A 26,994-nucleotide genomic window follows, 5' to 3' on the forward strand; every position below is an offset into this window, starting at 1 on the left:
ATCTGATGCCCCCAAAGCTTCTACCTCCCACCCTGCTCTAGTTCTACCCACCTCTCCTCTCACCATGTTTCCATCCCTTTACCATGTTTCCAAATTTTCCAGCTCTTTTTAGCCACTTTGATTAAAACTAATTTGTACATTCTGCCAGGCTATTGGAAACCCTGGTGGTGTGGTGGTTAAGTGCTACGGCTGCTAACCAAAGGGTTGCAAGTTCAAATCCACCAGGCACTCCTTGGAAGCTCTATGGGGCAGTCCTACTCTGTTCTATAGGGTCACTATGAGTCGGAATTGACTCGATGGCACTGGGTTTTTTGGATTTGGCCTGGCTATTGATTTGAGTTTCTCCCAACTATTCTTCTTAAAGTGCTCTTTTTCTTCTTCCCCAGCTTCATGGATTATTGTTCTCAAGCTAGTGAAAGCCACTCTTTAGACACTGTACATTAATTGAGCTCAGAGCTAAGGGCTCACATTTTTCTGGGAATGAAGATCTCCCAGCCAAACTGAACTAAAGATATCAGTAAAATAACCAATGCTTTTCCTATCAGAAATATCCAAGTAACTTTATGTTCTCAGAAATAAGACTATGTCGAAGACAGGAGCTGCCAGAAATAAGAGCAAATTATTATGATGCTATTTAAAAAAGAATCCTCTAGGATGTTGGGTGATGTTGTGAAAGAGGACCCTGCCTAACCATAAAAGGCACTCAATGAATGTTTATGAGATGAATATCTTATAACAGAAAAACGTGATCACAAAAATAAGTCATGTTCCCAGGCATCCTATTTTTTCCTGTCACATAGGAAGTCTGGCCTTTAATGAATCCATTTCTTAGCTGGTAGAAGGATCCTCTGTCTTCTCTTATACATTGCTAGAGTCCTGGAATATGAACATCAGTCAATCCCACACATATATTCCTTTTGTTTCTAAAACTCTGGTATTCTTACCCCTAAGGAAGGAATTTCACATGGTAGACTCTTATGATACTAAACCAGGGAAGGTCTGAACAAGCCTCCAGCCTGCATGGCTCTCTGGGATCAAGAAGATATCACCCCCATTCTGCCTTTCAACATGTTGGGTCTTCTATATTAAGAATCCTGAAAGGACCCAGCAATGAGATGTGCCTGACCAAGTTCAGTGTCACCTCCATTGATTCTAACCTCCATTCCGATCCTCCCAGAACCCTCAATGCCTTTGCCATATATTACTTACGCTTCACTTAATCCAGAGGTTGATGTGTCTGACTACTATCCCAGAAGGTGCAGTGGCTGTCACAAGTAGTCTCACACATTTCACCTTCTTCCCAGACTCTTCAGATAACACCTGCTTATTCAGGATGCCATTTACTAGAAACCCCAGCAGGATATAGTCATCACAGTCATTGCTCCTGTTAGAAGAATCAAAGCCCAGTTCTACCTGCCCCTCTTTCAACTGATTCTCCTCTTTTAGGCCAGAACCAGTCAGCACTTGCACTTGGATCACTTTAGCAGGTTTGTCTAAAACAACGGTGAGATGACTGCCAACCGTAGCCTCCTTGGTGTAAAAGAAATTCTCATCCAGGCTATAGGCATTCATGAGAACAGAGCCTTTGGCAACCTGCAGGCTAGTGTAGATGGAGGCAGCAGGGTTGCTGGGAGAGCCAATGTCATTTTCCTCAAGGTCTTTACCTTTGAGGCTATTGAATTTTCCCTTAAAGGAAGAGTAGTTACCCCTGTGCTGAAAGAGTGAGGGGAAAAACTGGATTGGTTTTTTTTGCATGAGGAGGTCAAGAAAATGGGAAAGGAGGTAGTCACAGGGCATTTCTTGGTAGAAGAGGAGAAGAAAATGAACAAAACGGGGAAGGTCTCTAGTTCGAAAGAGTTTTCCAGTGAAGCCCAGCTGAGAGAACTCCAGAGTTACGTAAGGTTTGTATTCCCAGGCAGACAGTATAGTAGCAATCTGGGTGACAAATCCAGGGGCACATTTCACGCCATCTTCAATCATCAGGAAATAGTCAGAATGGTTGGTAGCAAAGTTCATGAGGAAGGCATACTCCATGTTCTGTTTGGAGCGGAAAGCTACGAAGGTGGGAGTGTCATTAAACTTTTTCTTAAGGTGCTTTAAGGGAAGGTAGTTTTTAAGAGGAGTACTGATCACTACTAGCTGTCTGGCCTGGATATATGGTTTAAAGAGGCTTGAGATGTTAAAGACCATTTGATGAAGCCACTTGGGGTCAGGATCTGCCAGGTGTACCAGAACAATAATGTGCTTCAGCTCAGATGGGGTGGAAGCAAAGAAGATGGACTGCAGGGTATCCAAGAGGTAGCTTCTTTGGGGATGCTGTGCTGAGGAAATCCCAATGGTCAGCAGTTCTAGGAGAAGGGAGAAAAGAGAACCTTTACCAGTTGAGGGCAGTGAAGAAAGAAGCTGCTATGGATGAGGTTAGGGTCCTCTCCTATATGCCAGCTCCATATGTTATTTTACATTTTCTCACCCTCAGGAATGAGTATGGACTAGATTAAAACCCAAAACTGGACCAGTTGCCATCAAGTCGATTCCGACTTGACAACCCCGTGTGTTTTAGAGGGTTTTCATGGCTGTGACCTTTCAGAAGCAGATATCCAGCCTCTGGGTGAGTTTTAACCATCAATCTTTTGGATAGTAGCCCAGCACTTAACCATTTGGACCAGATTAGGAGTTACAATCGGGTCATGAGTTGTGATTTTTTTTTTTTAAGTCATTATGTTTGAAAAATTGTGTGGGGGATTGGATAAAGACGACAAACTAAATGTTTATATGTCTCCTTCCACCCATAATCCCACTGAAAAACCAGAGAGATTGCCATAAGAGAACCACAGTATTTAAAGAATTCCTGAAAAACAGAAGAAGGGACAAGATTGGCAGAGAAATCTAAGCAGAGGAATCCATAGCCCAAAAGACACATAAGAGAAAGCAATTCCATAGGTGCATCTTTATTTCAAAAGCCTTAGAGAAATCCTAGGTTCAGAGGCCCCACATACAAAGAGGAGTAGGCCCTACAGTGGTCATCTGGATATAAATAATAGAATTTTTTCTAGGACCATCAGCAACCACCAAGGGGCTGGTGGTAGCAACATCCATCCCCAGACTAAAGTCCTAAGGATTTCAGCCTAAATAAAGTGGAAGGTTTATCAGGGAAAAGTTTCTAGTGTGCATCATGGGGATGGAGGAAATATTAGAACTGAAGCCAAGAACTCCAGGCAATAGAGTGGGGAGAGGGGATAACGCAGCTGACTACGGCATTTGCCTATCAGATAAGAGGCCCTGCATAGCGTGAGTAATGTGCTTGGCTGCTAACCGAAAGGTTGGAAGTTTAAGTCCACCCAGAGGTGCCTTGGAAGAAAGGCCCAGCAATCTATTTCTGAAAATTCATCTGTTGAAAATCCTGTGGAGCACAATTCTACTCTGACACACACGAGGATGCTATAAGTCGGAATCTACTCTATGGTAACTGGTATGGCTCTCTGAAGTAGAAATTCAGAAATGTAGAGGCTGCCAGAGCGTGTCTAAGGCAGGTAAGTGGGAAAGTGCCCCAGATGACTTAGGCCTTTACCAGAAGAAATAGGGGACATTTCACCCACAAGTCCAGCTACCTACACACCTTACTGGCTCCATGTTTTACGCTTCCCCTACAATATAATAAGGCAGGCTTTCATAATCACAACTTGTTTTTACAGAGAGGCAAACAGGATGGTCATTTGTAGTGACGAATTATACTGTTCATTCTAGATCTTTAAGTATAAATCTGAAGCAAGAATCACCAAACATTTGAGGAAAACCAGCATAACGGAAGAGAAACAACAACTCAACCAGAAAGAGAACTAACTCCAGAAACAGTTAACAGTGGAAACAGTAGAGTGAAGAAAATTTCCAACACTGTATGTGAAGTCACTCCTCAGAGATTGTAGAGGGAAAGCCATCCTCTGGGAGAAGAACAGACTGATATCAATCAGAAAGAGTTTGTAGGGACTATGGATATGGAGACCTGATCAAGTTGGATTTTTTGGCAGTAACACCTTATGGGTTGGTGATGTGTTTTTCCATCAGAAGGCAAGTAATGGCAGGTCGTTCCTATTTTTAGGAAGTTAGCAGCCTTTGATGTTCAATGCAGAGAACCATCAATTCAATAACGGTTGCAATATGGTGATATTCTAAATATATAATTCTTTTTCATTTATTATCTGGAATGCTTCTATAAAGGAGAAAATTTTCCTCATCTGCTCTTTGGTTGCACAGTGGCATAGTTTATATCCAACACTTGTCTGTCAGTTTGTCATACTGTGGTGGCTCGCATGTTGCTATGATGTTAGAAGCGAGAGAGAGAACCCCAAAATTCTGTGAGGCATTTGGTATAAGTAGAGGACCTGGCCCAGACCTGAGAAAAAAACCTCATTTTAAAACAGTAGCTTTTCTCTCCTGTGCTTAACCTTTGGTCGTTCTTAAAAATATAGCCTGAAGGAAATATTTTTCTCTGTGGTCAAGCAGAAGCAGGATGTCACAGTCTGTTCCCAGAGGGTCTTCATACATTATAAAAAAATCTCCTTTATAATGGACCCCCAGAAAAGACATGCTTGAGAAAGCAGTTTAATAGCATGTTCCCAGAAGAGCATGTCCTATCATTGTCCTGTGATCCCCCGCTACCCCCCTACTTGGATGGACCCCTGCAATCTTAGGTAAGTCGCCAATCACTGAAGTCCACTTATGTTACCCTGGAAATCACTGACAAGCCCCCGCTTTAAGAAAGCCTACCTCTAACTTTCCTGATTGTCTGAAAACCAACCAGAATATTGTAGCCCCGTTCTTTGTCTAAATCCTATAAAAGTATTTGTGTGATTGTTGTGTCCCCGGACTTCATGGTTTCATTTTCACAAAGCTGCATAGTTCCCGGTTTGAAATATATCAAATAAACCTCTTTGTTTTACTTTTAAATACAGTACAAGTTTTCACTACTATAGAAGCTATGCCACTGGTATCTCAAATACCAGCTGGGTCACCCATGGTGGACAGATTTCAGCAGAGCTTCCAGACCAAGGCTAACAAGGAAGAAAGGCCTAGTGATCTCCTCCTGAAAATTAGCAGATGAAAACCCTATGGATCACAACAGGATATTTTCTGATATAATGCTAGAAGATGAGCCCCCTAGGTTGGAAAGCTTTCAAAATACACAATAGCCATAACAACGGACTTGAGAATATCCAGGATCGTGAAGATGGTGCAGGACCGGGCAATGTTTCATTCTGTTGTACATCTGTGGCCATGAGTTGAAGGTGACCCAGTGGTAACTAACAGGTTCATATAGGAAAGTGGAATAGATGTTTGATTCTTTCCCTGTAATTTATCAGCTTTCAAAAATAATGGATTGGTTCCCTAGCATCCTCCGGTGGTGACAAAATTTGTTAGGTTTTTTTTTTTTTTGGTATCTGTATGGCCTCATGGATTTTATGTGTTGCAAACCATTGAAATTTTATTCTTATTGATTGTCCCACCCTGGGAAGTAGCCTTTTTTTTTTTTTTAATTAACTTCTATTGAGCTTCAAGTGAACGTTTACAAATCAAGTCAGTCTGTCACATATAAGTTAATATGCATCTTACTCCGTACTCCCACTTGCTCTCCCCCTAATGAGTCAACCCTTCCAGTCTCTCCTTTCGTGAAAACCTTGGCAGCCTCCAACTCTCTCTATCCTCCCATCCCCCCTCCAGACAGGAGATGCCAACACAGTCTCAAGTGTCCACCTGATATAATTAGCTCACTCTTCATCAGCATCTCTCTCCCACCCACTGTCCAGTCCCTTTCATGTCTGATGAATTGTCTTCGGGGATAGTTCCCGGCCTGTGCCAAAAGGTTTGGGGACCATGACCGCCGGGATTCCTCTAGTCACATCCAGACCATTAAGTATGGTCTTTTTATGAGAATTTGGGGTCTGCATCCCACTTATCTCCTGCTCCCTCAGGGGTTCTCTGTTGTGCTCCCTGACAGGGCAGTCATCGATTGTGGCCGGGCACCAACTAGTTCTTCTGGTCTCAGGATAATGTAGGTCTCTGGTTCATGTGGCCCTCTCTGTCTCTTGGGCTCTTAGTTGTCGTGTGACCTTGGTGTTCTTCATTCTCCCTTGCTCCAGGTGGGTTGAGACCAATTGATGCATCTTAGATGGCCGCTTGTTAGCTTTTAAGACCCCAGACGCCACATTTCAAAGTGGGATGCAGAATGTTTTCATAATAGAATTATTTTGCCAATTGACTTAGAAGTCCCCTTAAACCATGGTTCCCAAACCCCCGCCCTTGCTCCGCTGACCTTTGAAGTATTCAGTTTATCCCAGAAACTTCTTTGCTTTTGGTCCAGTCCAGTCCAGTTGAGCTGACCTTCCCTGTATTGAGTGTTGTCCTTCCCTTCACCTACAGCAGTTCTTTTCAGCTAATTAATCAGCAAAAAACCCTCTCCCTCCCTCCCTCGCTCCTCCCCTCATAACCACAAAAGTATGTGTTCTTCTCAGTTTATACTATTTCTCAAGATCTTATAATAGTGGTCTTATACAATATTTGTCCTTTTGCCTCTGACTGATTTCGCTCAGCATAATGCCTTCCAGGTTCCTCCATGTTATGAAATGTTTCACAGATTCGTCACTGTTCTTTATCGATGCGTAGTATTCCATTGTGTGAATACACCACAATTTATTTACCCATTCATCTGTAGATGGACACCTTGGTTGCTTCCAGCTTTTTGCTATTGTAAACAGAGCTGCAATAAACATGGGTGTGCATATACATGTTTGTGTGAAGGCTCTTGTTTCTCTAGGGTATATTCCGAGGAGTGGGATTTCTGGGTTGTATGGTAGTTCTATTTCTAACTGTTTAAGATAATGCCAGATAGATTTCCAAAGTGGTTGTACCATTTTACATTCCCACCAGCAGTGTATAAGAGTTCCAATCTCTCCACAGCCTCTCCAACATTTATTATTTTGTGTTTTTTGGATTAACGCCAGCCTTGTTGGAGTGAGATGGAATCTCATCGTAGTTTTAATCTGCATTTCTCTAATGGCTAATGATCGAGAGCATTTTCTCATGTATCTGTTAGCCGCCTGAATATCTTCTTTAGTGAAGTGTGTGTTCATATCCTTTGCCCACTTCTTGATTGGGTTGTTTGTCTTTTTGTGGTTGAGTTTTGACAGAATCATGTGGATTTTAGAGATCAGGCGCTGGTCTGAGATGTCAGAGCTGAAAATTCTTTCCCAGTCTGTAGGTGGTCTTTTTACTCTTTTGGTGAAGTCTTTAGATGAGCATAGGTGTTTGATTTTTAGGAGCTCCCAATTATCTGGTTTCTCTTCATCATTTTTGGTAATGTTTTGTATTCTGTTTATGCCTTGGATTAGGGCTCCTAAGGTTGTCCCAATTTTTTCTTCCATGATCTTTATCGTTTTAGTCTTTATGTTTAGGTCTTTGATCCACTTGGAGTTAGTTTTTGTGCATGGTGTGAGGTATGGGTTCTGTTTCATTTTTTTGCAAATGGATATCCAGTTATGCCAGCACCATTTGTTAAAAAGACTATCTTTTCCCCAATTAACTGACACTGGGCCTTTGTCAAATATCAGCTGCTCATACGTGGATGGATTTATATCTGGGCTCTCAATTCTGTTCCATTGGTCTATGTGCCTGTTGTTGTACCAGTACCAGGCTGTTTTGACTACTGTGGCTGTATAATAGCTTCTGAAATCAGGTAGAGTGAGGCCTCCCACTTTCTTCTTCTTTTTCAGTAATGCTTTGCTTATCCGAGGCTTCTTTCCCTTCCATATGAAGTTGGTGATTTGTTTCTCCAACACATTAAAAAATGACATTGGAATTTGGATCGGAAGTGCATTGTATGTATAGATGGCTTTTGGTAGAATAGACATTTTTACTATGCTAAGTCTTCCTATCCATGAGCAAGGTATGTTTTTCCATTTAAGTATGTCCTTTTTAATTTCTTGTAGTAGAGCTTTGTAGTTTTCTTTGTATAGGTCTTTTACATCCTTGGTAAGATTTATTCCTAAGTATTTTATCTTCTTGGGGGCTACTGTGAATGGTATTGAGTTGGTGATTTCCTCTTCAATGTTCTTTTTGTTGATGTAGAGGAATCCAAGTGATTTTTGTATGTTTATTTTATAACCTGAGACTCTGCCAAACTCTTCTATTAGTTTCAGTAGTTTTCTGGAGGATTCCTTAGGGTTTTCTGTGTATAAGATCATGTCATCTGCAAATAGAGATAATTTCACTTCCTCCTTGCCAATCCGGATGCCTTTTATTTCTTTGTCTAGCCTAATTGCCCTGGCTAGGACTTCTAGCACGATGTTGAATAAGAGCGGTGATAAAGGGCATCCTTGTCTGGTTCCCGTTCTCAAGGGAAATGCTTTCGGGTTCTCTCCATTTAGAGTGATGTTGGCTGTTGGCTTTGCATAGATGCCCTTTATTATGTTGAGGAATTTTCCTTCAATTCCTATTTTGGTGAGAGTTTTTATCATAAATGGGTGTTGGACTTTGTCAAATGCCTTTTCTGCATCAATTGATAAGATCATGTGGTTTTTGTCTTTTGTTTTATTTATGTGGTGGATTACATTGATGGTTTTTCTGATATTAAACCAGCCTTGCATACCTGGTATAAATCCCACTTGATCAGGGTGAATTATTTTTTTGATATGTTGTTGAATTCTATTGGCTAGAATTTTGTTGAGGATTTTTGCATCTATGTTCATGAGGGATATAGGTCTGTAATTTTCTTTTTTTGTAATGTCTTTACCCTAATTTGGTATCAGGGAGATGGTGGCTTCATAGAATGAGTTGGGTAGTATTCCGTCATTTTCTATGCTTTGAAATACCTTTAGTAGTAGTGGTGTTAACTCTTCTCTGAAAGTTTGGTAGAACTCTGCATTGAAGCCATCCGGGCCAGAGCTTTTTTTTGTTGGGAGTTTTTTGATTACCGTTTCAATCTCTTTTTTTGTTATGGGTCTATTTAGTTGTTCTACTTCTGAATGTGTTAGTTTATGTAGGTAGTGTTTTTCCAGGAATTCATCCATTTCTTCTAGGTTTTCAAATTTGTTAGAATACATTTTTTCATAATAATCTGAAATGATTCTTTTAATTTCATTTGGTTCTGTTGTGATGTGGTCCTTCTCGTTTCTTATTCGGGTTATTTGTGTCCTTTCCTGTATTTCTTTAGTCAGTCTAGCCAATGGTTTATCAATTTTGTTAATTTTTTCAAAGAACCAGCTTTTGGCTTTGTTAATTCTTTCAATTGTTTTTCTGTTCTCTAATTCATTTAGTTCAGCTCTAATTTTTATTATTTGTTTTCTTCTGGTGCCTGATGGATTCTTTTGTTGCTCACTTTCTATTTGTTCAAGTTGTAGAGACAGTTCTTTGATTTTGGCTCTTTCTTCTTTTTGTATGTGTGCATTTATCGATATAAATTGGCCTCTGAGCACTGCTTTTGCTGTGTCCCAGAGGTTTTGATAGGAAGTATTTTCATTCTCGTTGCATTCTATGAATTTCCTTATTCCCTCCTTGATGCCTTCTATCACCCAGTCTTTTTTCAGGAGGGTATTGTTCAGTTTCCAAGTATTTGATTTCTTTTCCCTAACTTTTCTGTTATTGATTTCTAGTTTTATTGCCTTGTGGTCTGAGAAGATGCTTTGTAATATTTCGATGTTTTGGATTCTGCAAAGGTTTGTTTTATGACCTAATATGTGGTCTATTCTAGAGAATGTTCCATGTGCGCTAGAAAAGAAAGTATACTTTGCAGCAGTTGGGTGGAGAGTTCTGTATAAGTCAATGAGGTCAGGTCGGTTGATTGTTGTAATTAGGTCTTCCGTGTCTCTATTGAGCTTCTTACTGGATGTCCTGTCCTTCTCCGAAAGTGGTGTGTTGAAGTCTCCTACTATAATTGTGGAGGTGTCTATCTCACTTTTCAGTTCTGTTAAAATTTGATTTATGTATTTTGCAGCCCTGTCATTGGTGCATAAATATTTAATATGTTTATGTCTTCCTGATCAATCGTCCCCTTTATCATTATGTAGTGTCCTTCTTTATCCTTTGTGGTGGATTTAAGTCTAAAGTCTATTTTGTCAGAAATTAATATTGCTACTCCTCTTCTTTTTTGCTTATTGTTTGCTTGATATATTTTTTTCCAACCTTTGAGTTTTAGTTTGTTTGTGTCTCTAAGTCTAAGGTGTGTCTCTTGTAGGCAGCATATAGACGGATCGTGTTTCTTTATCCATTCCGAGACTCTCTGTCTCTTTATTGGTGCATTTAGTCCATTTACATTCAGCGTAATTATAGATAAGTGTTTAGTGTTGTCATTTTGATGCCTTTTTGTGTGTGTTGTTGACAATTTCATTTTTCCACATACTTTTTTGTGTTGAGACTTTTTCTTAGTAAATTGTGAGATCCTCATTTTCGTAGTGTTTGACTTTATGTTTGTTGAGTCGTTACGTTTTTCTTGGCTTTTATCTTGAGTTATGGAGTTGTTATACCTCTTTGTGGTTACCTTATTATTTACCCCTATTTTTCTAAGTAAAAACCTAACTTGTATTGTTCTATATCGCCCTGTATCACTCTCCATATGGCAGTTCTATGCCTCCTATATTTAGTCCCTCTTTTTTATTATTGTGATCTTTTACATATTGACTTCAGTGATTCCCTGTTATGAGCATTTTTTAAATTAATCTTAATTTGTTTTTGTGATTTCCCTATTTGAGTTGATATCAGGATGTTCTGTTTTGTGACCTTGTGTTATGCTGGTATCTGATATTATTGGTCATCTGACCAAGCAATCTCCTTTAGCATTTCTTGTATCCTTGGTTTGGTTTTTGCAAATTCTCTAAACTTGTGTTTATCTGTAAATATCTTAATTTCTCCTTCATATTTCAGAGAGAGTTTTGCTGGATATATGATCCTTGGCTGGCAGTTTTTCTCCTTCAGTGCTCTGTATATGTCGTCCCATTCCCTTCTTGCCTGCATGGTTTCTGCTGAGTAGTCTGAACTTATTCTTTTTGATTCTCCCTTGAAGGAAACCTTTCTTTTCTCCCTGGCTGCTTTTAAAATTTTCTGTTTATCTTTGGTTTTGGCGAGTTTGATGATAATATGTCTTGGTGATTTTCTTTTTGGATCAATCTTAAATGAGGTTCGATGAGCATCTTGGATAGATATCCTTTTGTCTTTCATGATGTCAGGGAAGTTTTCTGTCAGGAGATCTTCAACTATTTTCTCTGTGTTTTCTGTCCTCCCTCCCTGTTCTGGGACTCTAATCACACGCAAGTTATCCTTCTTGATAGAGTCCCACATGATTCTTAGGGTTTCTTCATTTTTTTAAATTCTCTTATCTGATTTTTTTTCAGCTATGTTGGTGTTAATTCCCTGGTCCTCCAGATTTCCCAGTCTGCATTCTAATTGCTCGAGTCTGCTCCTCTGACTTCCTATTGCGTTGTCTAATTCTGTAATTTTATTGTTAATCTTTTGGATTTCTACATGCTGTCTCTCTATGGATTCTTGCAACTTATTAATTTTTCCACTATGTTCTTGAATAATCTTTTTGAGTTCTTCAACTGTTTTATCAGTGTGTTCCTTGGCTTTTTCTGCAGTTTGTCTTATTTCATTTCTGATGTCTTGAAGCATTCTGTAAATTAGTTTTTTATATTCTGTTATCTGATAATTCCAGGATTGTATCTTCATTTGGGAAAGATTTTGATTCTTTTGTTTGGGGGGTTGTAGAAGCTGTCATGGTCTGCTTCTTTATGTGGTTTGATATGGACTGCTGTCTCCGAGCCATCACTGGGAAACTAGTTTTTCCAGAAAATCCGCTAAAAAAAATGCAGTCAGATCCCTACCAGGACTGCCTTTGGGTTATAACCGCCACCTTGTTCCCTGTAAGGATGAAAGTCTGAGATTTGGATCATATATGCTTGGCTGTAGCTGGTTCTGTGTTTTTAGTCCAATTAGGGGTGGATTTTTGGTCCCTGGGTTTTTTGTGTTTCCTTCTCTCAGGCCGGAAGAATGGGTTAGGAAAAGACCAAAAAGAAAAAAAAAGGGGGGGAGGGGGAAGCAAAGCCGCTGTGGAGCCGGAGCCGTTCTCCTTCTGGCTCAGGAAATTCCAATGTTAATGAAGCCGCCTGGGGAGGGTGGGGGAGGGATCAGAGAGATAGGAGAGTAACAGCTCAGAATATAGCCAGAGTTGCTTGTCTTGCTTGGAATGACTATTTTATCTGAGATTCCCGAGGGGCGTGTCTCCTATGTGTGCTGGGTGTGTGGAGATTGCCCCGGGGATCTGGCCCACTGAAGCCGCGGTCAGATCCGCTGCCAGTCCCACGCCCAGTGTCAAGGTTCCCCTGCTCGGATGGTGCACTCCCGACTCCAAAATCAGTCGCTGTCTCCCGGGGACTTCTCGTCCCGCCAGCCGTGTTGCTGCGCTGCCCCGCCTTCGCGAACCAGGTGGGCCCCCTCCCGGGGTTAGTTCAGGGGAGTGGAGCAGCTCTCCATGCTTGCGCCGTGACAGCGCCCAGTCAAATGCCCGGCAGCAAGATTTACCGGCTGGGACGCTGCCCTCCCGGCTCCAAGACCAGTCACTGCCTCCCGGGGACTTCTCTCTCCGGCTGCATCGCCACGCCGCCCACGCGGGCCGGCTGGGCCCCCTCCCGGGGTGAGTTCAGGGGGGTAGGGCTGCGCCCCTTGTTTGCGCCATCAGCTCCCCTGGGCCCTGCCCTAAATTGGGCGCCCAAGTTACCTGACTGGGACGCTGGCTCCAGGCTCTGAAAACAATCGCTGCTTCCCCGTATTTGTTCGTTTTCCGTCTCTAAATCTGTGTTTGTTGTTCAGGGTTCGTAGATTGTTATGTATGTGATCGATTCACTTGTTTTTCCGAGTCTTTGTTGCAAGAGGTGTCCGAGGTAGCGTCTACCTAGTCCGCCATCTTGGCCCCGCCTCCTGGAAGTAGCCTTTTAAAGTTGTAGTCTTTACCCTTTTGATACAACTTTAATGGTTTTTGAAAACTTCCGTGCTATCTGGCATGACATTTGCTACCTTGGACTTGGAATCAGACATATTTATAAGGGACCCTGGTTCTTTTTAGTGGAAAATGGTATTTAAAGTCCAGAGTCTAGACACCAGGTGTGCTTATTGACAGTGGATCGTCATTTCTAGGCCTTAGTAGATAAGCTAAAAACTTACTTTTTTTTTTTTTTAAAGACAAACACATCATGAGTTCATACTGATATCACACTGGTATTTCCAATTCCCAAAAATATATTCAAACTTAAAGAAAAAAGTAGTTTTTCTTTGCTAAGTTTTCTTGATTAAGCACTCCTTAATTTAAATAGCTTCACTCTATCCTTTGAATTCTTAAAGAATTTGGGTCAGAGAAATCTTATTCTGCCTCAAAGTTTTTTTGTTTGTTTTTCTTTTATCAAATACCACCACAACCTATGGGAATCAAATAAGTGTCATAGCTGGACTTCAGGAGAATACACAGAGCCAAAGTAAAGTTGGTTCAGCAAGGAGGACCACACAGTCCTGATTGCATTGACAGAGGAAGGGCCACATGTTCTCCAGCCATTGCCTTTAGTAACAGATACAGGAGGGTTATCAGTGACAAGGGAAAAAGGGACATCATTGCTGCAAAGGCCATAGATAAATCCAGGCTGGAGCTCTAATTGTGGGAGTTCTGTATATAATCGGTTGCCGTTGAGTCGATTCCGACTCATAGTGACCCTATAGTACAGAGTAGAACTGCCCCCATAGGATTTCCAAGTAGCGGTTGTGGATATGAACTGCTGACCTTTTGGTTAGCAGCCAAGCTCTTAACCACTGTTTCACCAGGGCTTAAATTAGCATCTAGGTGGTAATTAAGACTGAGCCTGGATAGAGTCACCAAGACGAGTGTAGATAACGACTGAAACCTGGGGTACCTCAAAGCTTGGAGATTGGAGAGAGAAGATAAACCTGCCAAGGACACTGAAGATCTATCTGTGAGACTGGAGGGAAACCAGAACAGTGTGGGATCCTGAAAGTAACTGAAGAAAATGTTGAAAGAAGAGAGTGATCTATGGTGGCAAATGCTGTGATAGGTCAAGTAAGATGGAGATTGGAAGCTGACCAGTGGATTTAGCAATGTGGACGCCATTGGTAACGTGGACAAGAGTAATTTTGGTGAAATGGTAAGGGCAAAATGTGTATTGTTAAGAGAGGTTTTCTTTCTTTTTATCAAGATGAGAAAAATTGCAGCATGTTTTTGATGGTCCAGGAGAGAGAACTGTCTCTGAGTGATGTCACTGAGTAGTTGAGAAGAGGTGGAATATAGTGGAAAAGTGGTGAGGCTCCCACCAGATAGGATCAGGGACAGTTCACCTGTACCAAGAGAAGGGACTGAGCATGAGCTCCAGAGGACACAGTGGAAGGGTGTCAGAAGGTGAGCAAGGGTGGGTGTTGGGGTCAGAAAAGATGATATTTAGAGTCTTATGGGAGGAGTTTGTGGGGGATGATTAAGGTTCTGGGTTTCTTAGAGTAACCTACATAAATTGGAACATGCATTTTGTCAAAACAGGAATATTCATCCTCTTATATAGAAGTTTTTTAAATCTCTCATTCCCTCTTCCCAGTGTCAGGATGAACAGCTTGTTTGTTCTGACATCCACTGACCCGCAGTTTTTTGCGGGCGCTGGATTATTATAGGTAATATGCACGTATAGTCTCTGGCCTTCTGTACTCAGTGGGGTAAGAAACAGTCACAAACCTTCTGTTTATCTGAATGTTTAAATGCCTCCTCTACAGATCCAGTTTTCCTACTTTCAAATTGCTGTTTTAGATTTGGGACCTGGGGGCATTGGGACAAGATGGTGGTGTGATGCATTGGAAAGATGAGTGTGTCCTTGAATCCAAGCTCATTCTTCAACCCAACTATATATATATATTCCCCCAACCACTGTTGCCATTGAGTTGTACACAATGATTTGTGTATATATATATACACACACACACACGTGTGTATACACATACACAAAAACACACACACACACATATATATACGTATACAGATACCTTTATGTATATGTAAAATGTATACCTCTGCAGCAATGGTATAGTGGAGAGGGGTGCACTTAACTCCCTATCTAGCTCCTATGTATTTCTGAATTGGCCCAAAGTCAACAGGGAAGAGAGACATCTGGAAAAACCTGACATCAATGTTAAATGAAAATCCAGCTCTGTACACTTTATGAGATACACATGCACATACACACGACACAAAAATGTTGAAGAGTTAGTAACTAAAAGAGATATGATATATATGGGCAAATGCTACCAAACAGAATTCACTGATTTCAATGCTATGTATGAAATAATAACTTTAGAAGTACAAGCAGAAACAGATCTTCCATAATCACACAGTTACCTCCCTCAGAAACCAACAGATCCAATAAACAAAATGAAAGAATATAGTTTTAAATAACACAGTTAACAGAATTTATTGTATGTGTTTACAGTGCCTATCAGAGGAAACAAAGTTTTTCAAATATCCATAGAAAATATTGGCCATATATTAGATCCATGAAGACAATTTTAATATATTCCTGAAAATAATAATTTTATAGGCCATATTCTTTGGTTACAGTGCAATATAACTGAAAATTAATCATGAAAATCTAGCATCCTTTTGGAAATAGAAAATCACTCTTCTAAATACCTCTTGGGTTGAGGAAAGAATCCAAATGGAAATTACTAGCTTCTTAGAAATGAATGAAAATAAGAACACCATAGACCAAAACCTTTGGAATATGGTTAAGTGGTACTTACAGCAGAAGTAATAGCTTTCAATGTATTTGCTAGAAAACAACATAGAAAATAAATAAAAAGATTAAAAAAAACTAAAGGAACTAATACAAAAATAAAACAAAGGGAGGCAGAGTGTAGAATTAAAAAGATAAAAAGCAGAATGTAATTAAATATAATAAATACAAAACTGTAGAAGATCAATAAAACATGGTGTTAGAAAAGATAAACAAAATAAACCTGTGGTCTGATAAAGCAAAAAAGAGAGAAAATATAAATAATATTTAGAATGAAAAATGTGTCATGGAAGACTTAAAAATTCTATAAGTGCAAAGAACTCAATAGAAAAGTAGACAAAATTTATGAATTGGCAAGTCACAAAAGACAAAATATGAATGACCAAAAGGCAAATGAAAAGATGCTCAACCACTGGTAATCAGGGAACAGCAAATAAAAATGAAAGGGTCACAAAAATTTTTAAATTTGACAAGACTGAGAGATGGCAAACATGTAGGACAATAGGAACTCATATCTTGATGGAGGGAATATAAGCTGGCAAGCCATTTTTGGGAAGAATTTGTCAAGATCTAATAAAGTGGGAGATATGTATATCCTAGAACCTAGCGATTTCATTCCTATGAATATACTTTAGAGACTCATACATGTGCACAAAGATTTGTGTATAAGAATGAATATTCATAGCAACGTTGTTGGTAATAGCAAAAAACTAGAAATAAACTAAGTGTCCATTAACAGGAGAATGGATAAAAATATTGTGATAGATTAATTTAACTGAGTGTTATACATATTAATGTGGAGGAGGCTCAAAAACACAACGTTAAGTGAAAAGAAGAAACAAGCAAGTTCTGATGAATCAGGATCCATGCCTTACACCAAACACAAAAACCAATTCAAAAGGGATCAAGGACCCAAATGTGAAAACTAAAACCATAAAATTTTTAGGAGAAAACAGGGATGTGGCTTTCAGGCCTAGTTTTCAATGATGAATTATAACAAAAGACAAAACAGATTCATGGGACCTCCTAAAAATTAAATACTTTTGTTCATCAAAGGACTTTATCAAAAAAGCGAAGCACCAACCTACAGATTGAGAGAAAATCTTTGAGAACCGTATATCCAATATATATATATATTGAGTTTTATGTATATGTAGATATGTACATGACTTCTACAACTTATCAACAAAAAAAGACAAACAACCCAATCAAAAAATAGGCAAAGGACTTGAACAGTCACCAAAGAGGATATTCAAATGACCAACAAGAACTTGGAAAGATGCTCAACGTCATTAGCCATTTGTTGTTGTTGTTGGGTGCCCTCAGAGTGGTTTTTGACTCATAGCCACCCCATGTGACAGAGTAGAACTGCCCCATAGGGTTTTCTAGGCTGTTAAAAAAAAAAAAAATTTTTTTTTTTTTTAATGTTATGGGTTCAAACCACAAACCTTTCAATTAGCAGCTGAGCGCTTAACTGTTAAGCCTGCAGGACTCCTTTATTAGTCGTTGTTGTTGTTGTTGTTGTTGGATGTCTTCAAATCGACTCCAACTCATAGTGACCCCATGTGACAGTGTAGAACTGCTTCATAGGGTTTTCTTGGACAGGTCTTTCTCCTGCAGAGCCTCTGAGTGGGTTTGAACTGCTGACCTTATGATAAGCAGCTGAGAGCTTAACTGTAGTGCCACCAGGGCTCTTTCATTAACCATCCAACCAAACCAAATCCATTGCCAATGAGTCGATTCCAACTCACAGCAACCCTACAGGACAGAGTAGAACTGCCCCACAGAGTTTCCAAGGAGTGCTGGGTGGGTTCAAACTGCTGACCTTTTGGTTAGCAGCTGTAGCACTTAACCACTGCGCCACCAGGATTTCCTCATTAGCCATCAGAAAGAGGTAAATTAAAACCACAATGAGATACCATTTCACTCCCAATAAGACTGAAAAAAAAACAAAATAACAAATGTTGGCTAGGAGGTAGAGAAATAGGAGCCCTTATCCATTGTGGTGGAAATGCAAAATGGTACAGCTGCTGTAAAAAACAGTTTGGCAATGTCTGAGTCTGGATTCTTCAGAAGAACAAAACCAGTGAAGTGTATATAAATATATATATAAAAAGAGAAATTTATTTCAAGGAAGTGTCTCATGGCTCAGGCAACAGGCTGAAGGTTTCTACTGGATCGCATTGTTGTAGGGGCTGACGAACCCAAAATCTGCAGGTCAGGAGGCTGGCTGGAGGCCTCTGCTGGCTCATGGAGTTGCAGGGGCTGATGAAATCAAAATCTGCAGGTCACGTGGCAGGCTGGAGGGTTCTTCTGGTTCACAGGGTTGTGGGGATTGGCAAACCCAAAATCTGCAGGTCAGGTGGTAGGCCAGAGACTTCTGTAGGCTTATTCCCAATAACCAGAGGCCAGGTGATGAGAAGAGTGCAGAATTGAGAGAGAGTGACAGCGAGCAAGTGAGCTTTGCTAGAACATCTATATATTGGAGGCAGGCCCCACACCCGAGGAAACTCTCCCTTCAATGGATTAGCTGCTAACCTCAGATCACAAAATGGAAGGTGATTACACAGTATCTGTCAAACCACTGAGAATCATAGCTTGGCCAAGTTGACACATAACATTAACCATCACAGGTGGTTCCTCAAAAAGTTGAACATAGAACCACCACAGGGCACAGCAATTCCAAACTCCCCACTATACACCCAAGAGACCTGAAAGTAGCAACACTGACAGACACACGTACACCAATGTTCATCGCAGCACTATTCACAATAGCCAAAAGTGGAAACAACCTAAGTATCCATCAATGGATGAATGCATAAACAAAATGTGGTACATACGTACAGTGGACTACTACTCAGCCATAAAGAGAAATGAAGTCTTAACCCATGCTGCAACATGAATGAACTTTGAAAACATTATGGTCAGTGAAATAACCCAATTACAAAAGGACAAATATTGTATTTCGATAACAAATATTGTTATTTCACTTACATGAAATAACAATAGGCAAATGTATAGAGACTAAAACTTATTAGTGTATTAGTGGTTGTGGGGGAGGAAGGGGAAAAGGGAGAATCATTGTTTAGGAAGCAGTGAGTTGCTGCTTATGATGATGGGAAGTTTGGCAATGATTGTGGGTGATGGTTGCACAACATTATTAATGTAATTGATATCACTAAATTGTACACCTGAAAACATTGAATGGCAAATGTCATGTTGTATATATTTTTACAACAATAAAAAGGAAAAAAACAAGTTCTGTAGGAATCATACACTGTTTTGTAACATTTTTATAAGCTTAAAAACATGCAAAACAATATCATACAGCTTAGGATATTTGCCCAGCTTATAAGTTTATTAAGAAACATAAGAGAATGATATATGTCTAGCGGAGGGGAGGATAGGAGAATTAGTTGATAGATGAAGGGTACAGAAAGGAACTTCAATTGTGTTAGGATAATTTTATATCTTAAGTTGTGTGTTCATAGTATTTTTATACTTTTTTTGAATACCTTGCATATTGCATTTGCATAAGATATTAAAAATTACAAGAGACTACCACTCAGAACTCCATCACATTTTTAAAAATGTGGCAAAAAATGGGCAGTGTTCTAGGAAAATGTAAATTATTAATATTGGTTCAAGGACTGGTGGAATATCTGAATAGATTAAAAAAAAGTTGAAGAACTTTAAAAAGAAGTCAAAGATTTCCTGCCCCTGCAAAAAGCAAACAACAAACAGAAATCAGGCTCAGACGTTTTCAGGGGAAAACTAAATATTGGAGGAACAGATAATTTCAACAATTTGTAGACTTGCTAAGTGAACTAAAAAAAATAAAATAGCTTTCCAAATAATTCAATAAGTCTATCATATCTCTGATTACAAAATCTCTAGCATTGTGCCTGGCACATAGTAGGTACTCATGCCTGTGTTGAAGGAGAGAAAGAAAACATACAGAAACACACAAAAACTATAGGCTAACCTCAAGGCAAAACTTCCTAATAAGTTATTAAATAAATTGTATTAATTAGGGTATTGAAAGACTACATGATGATCAGGTAGCACTTACCCAAGGAATGCAAGGATGGTTATGTAATAGTGGTAGGAGTAGACTAAAGGAGAAAAACCCTTATGATTAGTTCAATTAATGCCCAAAAGAAAAGCATTTGATAAAATTCAATACATATTCTTGATACAATCCTTAGCTAGCTAGGAATAGATGCTAACATCTTAAGGTGCTAATATGTGGAAATACATTAATATGTTATTGTCGTTGGGCGTCCTTGAGTTGACTCCAACCCATAGTAACTCCATGTGAGAGAGTAGAACTGCCCCATAGGGTTTCCTAGGCTGTTATCCCTTTTTTTTTTTTTTCACCTTTTTACAGGTGTACAATTTATTGACAGCAATTACAATAATCGGCTGTGCAACCCTACCCTTACTCAATGTGATACTTCCGTCACTGTTAACCTGGCTCTTTCCCCCTCCCTCCTGCCCCTAGTAACCACTAATAAACGTTGTTTTCTGTACATTTACCTTTTCTTGTCTTTTTATATGAGGTCATACGATATTTGTCCTTTGCAATTGACTTATTTCACATAGCATGTCTCCCAGCTCCATACATATTGTAGCATATATCAAGACTTCATTTCTTGCATTGGCTGAGTGGTGCTCCATTGTGTTTATGTACCGTAGTCTGCTTGTGCATTCATTTGTTGTTGGAAATTTAGGTTGTTTCCACCTTTTGGCTATTGCAAATAGTGTTACAATGAACACTGGTGTACAAGTCTCTTTTCGAGTCTTCTCTTTCAAGTCTTTTGGCCATATACCTAGGAGTGGAATTGTGTGTCATGCGGTAGTTTTTTGAGTAATCGCTATACTGTTTTCCACAATGGCTGTGCCATTTTGCATTCCCGCCAGCAATGGATAAGGGTTCCAATTTCCCCACATCCTTGCCAACATTTGTTATTTTCTGTTGTTTGTTTATCTTCACCACCCTAGTGGGAGTGAGATGGTATCTCAGTGTGGTTTTGATTTGCATCTCTCTGATGGCTAATGATGATGAATATCTTTTCATGTGATTGGTGGCCATTTGAATGCCTTCTTTGGTGAAATGTCTATTCAAGTCCTTTGCACATTTTATGATTGGGTTGTCCTTTTGTTGTCAAAGTTTTGTATGTATTTTGGTTATTAGGTTCTTGTCAGATACATGGTTTTTGAAGATACTTTCAGTTGGTAGCTTGTCTTCACTATTTTGGTAAAGCATTTTGATAAACAAAAGTTTTTAATTTTTATGAGGTCCCTTTTATTTATTTTGTCTTTTGCCATTTGTGCTTTCATGATTATATTAGATAATCCATTGTTAAAAGCTAGGCCTGAAAGAGTTGCTCCTGCTTTTTCTTCTTAGAATTTTACGGTTTTAGTTTGTACATTTAGGTCTTTATTCCATTTTTAATATGTTTTTGTGTGTAGTGTGAGGCATGGATCCTGTTTCATTTTTCTGCATGTGGAAATCCAATTTTCCCAGCACCATTTATTGAAGAGACTCTTCTTTCCCCATTAAATGGACTTAGCGCCCTTGTCAAAGATCAGTTGACCATGGACATGACCTCTCAATTCTACTTCATTGGTCTATGTGTCTGTTGTTATACCAGTACCAGGCTGTTTTTATTACTGTAGCTGTATAAAAAAAATATATAGTATGTTTTAAAATCAGGAAGTGTGAGTCCTCCTACTTTGTTCTTCTTTGTAAATATTGCTTTAGCTATTCGAGGCCTCTTGGCATTCCACATAGTTGAGGATTGGTTTTTCTGTTTGCCTAGGCTGTAATCTTAATGGGAGCATATAACCATGTCTTTCTCCCCCAGCCTCTGGGTGGGTTCAAACCTCCAACCTTTCTCTTAGGACTCAAGCGCTTAACAGTTGCACCACTGGGGATCCTTACACTAATACAAGAAAGACTCTGTCTTAGTTATCTTGTGCTACTATAACAGAAATACTACAAATGGGTGGCTTTAACAAACAGAAATTTATTTGCTCACAACTTAGGAGGCTAGAAGTCCAAATTCAGGGTACCGGCTCTAGAGGAAGGCTTTCTCTCTCTGTCTGCTCTGGAGGAAGGTTCTTGTCTCTTTTGAGCTTCTGCTTCTGGACAACCTTCATTTGGGTTGGCATGTGTCTTCCCCTGTCTCTGCTCGCTCCTTGTATCTCTTTTAAGAGACTGACTCAAGACACACCCTACACTAATCCTGCCTCATTAACTGTTGCTGATGAGTCAGTTCCGACTCATGGCGACAGAATGAAACACTGCGCATTCCTGCGCCATCCTCACAATCATTGTTATACTTGAGCCCATTGTTGCAGTCAGTGTGTGACCGCAGTCATATTTTGAGTGGCTTTCAACCTGAGGCACTCATCTTTCAGCACTATGTCAGACAATGTTCTGCTGCTATTCATAAGGTTTTCACTGGCTAATTCTTTTCAGAAGTAACCGCCGGGTCGTTCTTCCTAGTCTGTCTTAGTCTGTAAGCTCAGCGGAAACCTGTCTGCCATGGGTGACCCTGCTGGTATTTGAATACCAGTGGCATAGCTTCCAGCATCACAGTGACATAAAAGCCCCCAGAGTATGACAAACTGACAGGCATGTGGGGTTGTTTATGCTTTAACACATATAAATTAGAAATCATAATAAACATCATAATTAATGATGAAATATTATAGATCCATTCTCATTGAATAAGACAAAGATGCTTGCTGTAACCAATAATGGGCAATGAAATCATATGAAAAATCAGAGATAAATGCTGAGAGAGACAAATCTGTAACTTTTTACAAATAATATGATAATTTACCTAAAGAACTTAGAGAATCAATGGATGAAATATTAAAACCAGTAAAAGAGTTCATTAAGATGGCAGATATAGTATCAACACACAAAGTGTTAGCATTCCTACACACTTAGAATAATCAGTTATCAGATGTAACGGAAAAGGATATTGTATACCAAGCATGAAAAGCAACAATATACAGAGAAACACATCTAGCCATAAATGGGAGAGATCTATAAAAGAAAAGCACAAAGCTTTAATGAAGCACTTAAAAGACCCGGTAAGTGGAGACACATAACACATTCATAGATGGTAAGGTAAAGATATCGATCTTCTCTAAGTTTATCTATAAGTTTAATGCAACTCCTATCAAGAGTATTTTTTTTCCATGAAACTTAATAAGCTAATTTAAAAATTTATTTGAAGGAGAAAAAATAAAGAACAGCCAAGAAAATTTTGAAAAAGTACAAAAACAAGTGGGGGGAGGGGCTTATTCTTACCACATTTGTAATAAAGCATTAGAAGTTCAAATCATATGGAATTGGTGCTGAAACATTTAAAAAGATCAATGTGTAAGGAGGAGGGGGAGAGCTTGCACTCGGGAGGAGGGAGAGACAGGGTGTGGTGACATTCCTCAATAATATAGTCTCTACAGGGGTCTCTAACTTGGTAGTTAAACATTAAGCCAAGGAAATGATGCATACAGGAGCCCTTAACTTGGTAATTAAACAATAAGCCAAGGAAGTAGTCTCTACAGGAGTCCCTCACTTGGCAGTTAAACGTTAACAGGGAGAGATAGGAGAAAAGGGGTATAAAGCCCCAAGAAAACGGCAATATCGGGGCACTCAGACTCTCTCTCTATCTGAGTAGCCTGCTTGATGCTCCCTAATCAAGTGTACTTTTGCTACTAACCCTCTCCTAGCTAATAAACCTCTGCTTGCTTGCCACTATTTGTCTCAGTGTTTGAATTCTTTCCCACACCGAAGACAAGAACTAAGGCTATTCTCCGGTAACAAATGGAATAAAATCATTTCCAGAGACAAACACGGTATAAGCGAGAGCTTAATCTATGACAAAGATGATATTTCCTACAGGTGGAATAAAAAAACAGAGTACTTAATGCATGTTGTTGAGACCACAGGATATCCAATTGTAAATAAAGTTAATTATCTAGCTCACATATTACTTAGATTACATACATATATAATATCTATACCTAAAAGGCACAAGCATAAGAGTATTAGAAAAACATAAAAGTTAAAAAAAAATAATATTGTGATAGTGAAGTTTTTTTCCTTTAGCAAGACACAGAAACTATAAAAAACATTGACAGATTTGATTATATAAGACTTAAAAATATTCGTATGACACAAGAATCATGGACAAGCAGCAGAGAACATATTTAACAAAGGATAAATACCAGTAATGCATAGAAAGTGTCTATAAATCAACAATAAAGAAGCAACCAACCCAATAGAAAATGACCAAAAGATATGAACAGGCAATTCACAGAATAAATAAAAATTATTGCCAGGTGAAAACCTCAGGTTTTACTTGGCGTGACTTTTTTCAGCCAATAAACAAGAGGCTGAGGTGGGAGATGAGAAAGATGCCTTTACTTCCTCGTACAAGGAAAGGAGCAATCAGGGCTGCTGCCTCCAAGATTGCTCATGGGCAGCTTGGGGAGGTGGACTTTTACAGAGAGCAGACAAGAAAATGCAAATTCATCATGAATATTCAGGACTGACCTTCACGCAGGTGCTCGGATTTTGGAGATGACTATGCATTTTCTTTAGACAAGGGTTTGATCCCCCAGGATGGTGGAAGGGATGAATGTTTCTTCATTAGGAGGTTAAGTCTCCACCCCGAGGTGGGCTGAGGCCTTTTATGGCCCGTTGTGTGGTTTATCTTGCCAAGGACGATTTCACAGGAAAGGGCAGCTTATTTGGTTGGTGTAAAGAGTATAAGCCAGAGCAGGTTTCTCTTAGAAGGGTTGGGCTCTGAGGCTGCCTGCCTCAAAAAGACCCTTAAACATGTAAAAAAGATGTTCAAACGTCACTAATTGGGATACAAAACAAAAACAAATGTCATCGAATACAAAGAGATGTCATTTTCTGCCCTTCAGCTTGGTGAACAACAGTATTAGCAAGACTGGGAAGAAATGGACCCTCAAACTGATGTGGCTATAAATTAGTAGAGCATTTTTTTCCCACGCAATTTGCAGTATCAATCAAAATCTAAAGCACGTACGTTCTTTGACTCATTAGTTTTACATCCAGGAATATTTCTTACAAAAATTATTTTACATTTGAAGAAAGAAACATATAAATTGTGACATTGGTTACAGAAATATTTGAATACAACCGAATACCTATCAATAAAGAATGGTTAAATAACTTTTCTGCGTGTATTATGTCAATGCCAGCAGTTAAAAGAGAATGAGAAGGAAAGAAAAGAACTATCCAATGTTAGGAAATGCTGGTGGCGTAGTGGTTAAGTGCTATGGCTGCTAACCAAAGGGTTGGCAGTTCAAATCTGCCAGGTCCTCCTTGGAAACTCTATGGGGCAGTTCTATTCTGTCCTATAGGGTCGCTGTGAGTCGGAATCAACTCGACTGCACTGGGTTTTTTTTTTTGTATCCAATGTTAAATCTAAAAATAAATAAATAAAAAGAATGAGGGAAGGGAAAAATCTCCAAGACATACACGTATTAATACACACACACAAAAAAAACAAATCAAGGAACAATACATATAAAATGATCTTTTTTAATCCCACTGTCATAGTAAATGCTACAAAAATGTCTAGATCTCTGGACAGGTACTCATTATACTTCCGGGGAGGGAGCGGGATGGAGGGAGAAAAGGAGACTTTTACTTCTTCACTCTCATATAATTTATATTGCCTACATTGTATTGTATGCAATAGTTTACTAGGAGAATTTGTTCATTTACCACAAATGTAGGTTTTTTTTTTTAAAGACTGACTAGAAGCCCAAAGATGGAAGAACAAGACCTCTATTATATGTTGTTGTGTGCCTAAAGTCGATTCCGACTCATAGTGACCCCAGGTGACAGAGTAGAACTACCACATAGGATTTTCTAGATTGTAAATCGCCAGGGTCTTTCTCTCACTGAGTCAGAGCCAATGAGTGGGTTTCTTTACCACACAGCACCCTAGTGCTTAACCGTTGCGCCACCAGGGCTCCTTCTATCATATGGAGGAATCTAAAAAGTACTGAAAACCAACTTTGCTGACCTGAAAAGTTGTCATAGCTATGGGTTTTTCTCTCCAGAATTATCTACTAAAACAGTACTTCTCAAGTTTTAAGCTTTAATGTTCATATCAATCACCCAGGGGTCTGGTTAAAATGTAAATTCTGACTCTATAGGTCTCAGGTGACACCTAAGATTCTGCATTTTTAATAAGCTCTGCTATCAGTCCAGTACATACCTCACTTTGAGTAACAAGGCACTAGGTGATCTCTAGAAAAAAAAAAAATTTTTTTTTTCTATAGAGGCCCACTCAAAACACTGCATTGCTACCTTCCAACCCTTTCCCTGTTACCCAGTCCTCCTTCCCATAGTTTTCTTTTAGACCCCTCCCATCCCCATCCTCTCCTCCATGGCTTCATCAGGGGAGGGGTGGGAGATTAATGGACTCAGCATTATCATCTGTTGCCTCTAAATTCCATAGGCCTGATTCTTCCTCTCAGGATCCCTGTATTCTTCCCCAGGTATCTGATCTTATCCTTTCTACCCTCCTTCCTCTCTACCCTTGCTTGATCTGTCCCTGAATGATCTATACCCCTGGTGGGCACTCACTTTTTCTCATGGGAGGAGCTCCAATCAAGATACGGGAGTTCACATTTTTGAGTGGTTCTGAGTTTTTCTGCATATCTTTGAAGGTTTCGAGGTGCTTTGTTCTGCCAGGGTTGATCTGCATCCGGGCTTTCTGCCAAGCTACCATCTTCTTTTCCTCCTGAGAAAAGTTTCAGCAACATGATTCATCCTCTTTGGGAATAATGGCTTGGTGGATTCCCCCTTGTAGAATGTAATGAAATAATCCCCCAGAAATACAGGGCAGGCTGCTCAGGGCTCAATTCACTATTGTTTCTTCCTTATCTTCTGAAAAAGTTCTATCCTAGGGGCTCCTGTTCTTGTGTTGTATAAGTTCTATCCTTGGTTCTTGTATCCTAGGGTCTTGGGGTGAAGGGAGTTGGGATTTCTTTAGCTCTCCTGGGTTATATGTAGGGAATGAGACAATGTCAGTCTATGCCATCCCTACTATTACAGTCTGATATGGGCCACCTAATCCCATGAAGGGCACAGCATATGTTAGGTGCAAGAGAT

At 39.6% G+C, this 26,994-nt stretch overlaps 1 protein-coding gene across 1 annotated transcript; it reads right to left on the reverse strand.

The window, feature by feature from the left end:
* Nucleotides 1-1,212: 1,212 nt before the first annotated feature.
* Nucleotides 1,213-26,587, reverse strand: LOC126061715 (alpha-1,3-mannosyl-glycoprotein 4-beta-N-acetylglucosaminyltransferase C-like). The gene is made up of 2 exons (XM_049858469.1): nucleotides 26,467-26,587; nucleotides 1,213-2,348 (listed from the first exon to the last, which is right to left on the reverse strand). The coding sequence occupies exons 1-2, from the start codon at nucleotides 26,585-26,587 to the stop codon at nucleotides 1,213-1,215; spliced, it is 1,257 nt and encodes a 418-aa protein (XP_049714426.1).
* Between the last annotated feature and the right edge of the window lie 407 nt (nucleotides 26,588-26,994).

This window comes from Elephas maximus, chromosome 18 (genome assembly GCF_024166365.1).
Source record: "Elephas maximus indicus isolate mEleMax1 chromosome 18, mEleMax1 primary haplotype, whole genome shotgun sequence".
NCBI lineage: Eukaryota > Metazoa > Chordata > Mammalia > Proboscidea > Elephantidae > Elephas > Elephas maximus.

Bases quoted from the DNA above. Each gene is read 5' to 3' on its own strand.
- LOC126061715 (XM_049858469.1), bottom strand. From the start codon at position 26,587: ATGCAGATCAACCCTGGCAGAACAAAGCACCTCGAAACCTTCAAAGAT. The intron at 2,349-26,466 runs GTGAGTGCCCAC...CCCTTCTCCTAG, and splicing joins AGCTCCTCCCATGAGAAAAA to AACTGCTGACCATTGGGATT.